Source organism: Pistacia vera, unplaced genomic scaffold (genome assembly GCF_008641045.1).
Source record: "Pistacia vera cultivar Batoury unplaced genomic scaffold, PisVer_v2 Contig906, whole genome shotgun sequence".
Classification (NCBI taxonomy): domain Eukaryota; kingdom Viridiplantae; phylum Streptophyta; class Magnoliopsida; order Sapindales; family Anacardiaceae; genus Pistacia; species Pistacia vera.
Window position 1 is genome coordinate 586,972 of NW_022196786.1, and position 1,633 is coordinate 588,604.

At 35.3% G+C, this 1,633-nt stretch overlaps 1 protein-coding gene across 1 annotated transcript; it reads right to left on the reverse strand.

Moving 5' to 3' along the window:
• Nucleotides 1–375: 375 nt before the first annotated feature.
• LOC116119803 lies at nucleotides 376–1,425 on the reverse strand. The gene has a single exon (XM_031405728.1). It carries the CDS (start codon nucleotides 1,423–1,425, stop codon nucleotides 376–378), a length of 1,050 nt encoding a protein of 349 aa, XP_031261588.1.
• Between the last annotated feature and the right edge of the window lie 208 nt (nucleotides 1,426–1,633).

Sequence of the window (1,633 nt, forward strand, 5' to 3'; positions counted from 1 at the left end):
TTATTAGTTTTTGCATATCGAGACTCCACAAAAGTTCTATCTGTCACTATAGATTGCAAGTCATGTTTGTGCTGATGTAGGCTGCTCAATGCAATGAAAGTTATGGCAAAATGGGTAGCACCTGGGCGTATAATTTCTGTCCAACCCTATTCAAGTGATAGACAATAGATGTTAGTACTTAGTAAATTATTAAAAAGTGTACATATATAATATATCTTGACAATGTAAATTATAAACATATGAAGTAAAGGTATATAACCTATTTTTTCCTCAACAAAGCTAGCACAAAGGAATGATTATAAACAAACTTTGTAACCTCAGATGCACGTGTCGAAAGGTTGACTATATGACTCATCTCAGCTATGTCTTTCAACATCAAATTAATGCAATGTGCTGCACATGGAGACCAAGTAATACTGCTATATTTTTCAGACAACATTCTTCCAACGGCTTTATAATTTGCTCCATTGTCAGTGACAAGATGGACAATATTGTTTGGTCCAACCATAAAGCTATTTCCTCAAACAAGTCAAACAATGTTGCAGAATCCTTTACAACATCTGAAGCATCCACTGATTTCACAAAACACACTCCTTTAGGACAGTACACTAAAAAATTAATCAGTGACCTATGTGAATTATCTGTCCAACCATCTGCCATTAAAGTACAACCAACATCCTCCCAAGTTTTCTTGTAACCATCAACAAGTAATTGCACTTCTTTTCTAACATCTCTCAATAAATTCACACGCAAATTATGATAAGTTGAGATTTTATACCCAGGACCAATTGCAACTATTGCATCCACCATAGGTTGAAAATAAATTGAATTAATAACATTAGTTGGGATGCAAGAATCATAAAATAACCTTGCAACAACCATGTCCGCTCTCCACTTAGCTTCTTTTCCGGCTAAAACACTCTTAATTGAGGGCTGAGACCCAGACTTAGTCCTCGGAGCAAAATAGTCACCTATCCCAATAGATCTTTTTCTCTTAGTGCTTGAAGTTGAAGTTGGAACTGGAGCTGGACATGGAGAAACCTCTTCACAGTCTTGATCTTCATCTAACATATCACCCTCAAATTGTTGTATACTAGCTCCATAAGGATTGACATTCTTACGAAGTTCAACTTTTTGTTTATTCTTGGCCCCAATTTCATTTAGTGCTTCTTCAATCTTGAATTTAACATCGAAAGGAACTTTAGGGCACTTTCCAACTTCTCTATTTACACCCGCTAGATGCAATTTCACTCGATAAATTCCTCCACCTCTGATTATCTTGCCACAGTAAATACATGTTAATATCTTCTTCCCATTTTCATCCACGCCCTCATTAACATGTCCCCATGCTATATCCTTTCTTCCTGGAAAAGTTTGTGAAACATCCACGGAAGTAGATTGTTGACAAGACCCAGATGATGACATATTCTTTGTCTTAAATCTTGATCTCTACCCTGGCAACACAAATAAAAAATAAGTTAGTAATTACATGTATCCGAAAAAACAGTTTATTAGAAAACTTTATACCACTTGTCCACATTTTTTTACAGAATTACATGTATTCAAACAAATAGTTCCATAATGAACTCCTAAATCTCTAAAAAAAGTGGAAGGAACAATACATGCATAGGTT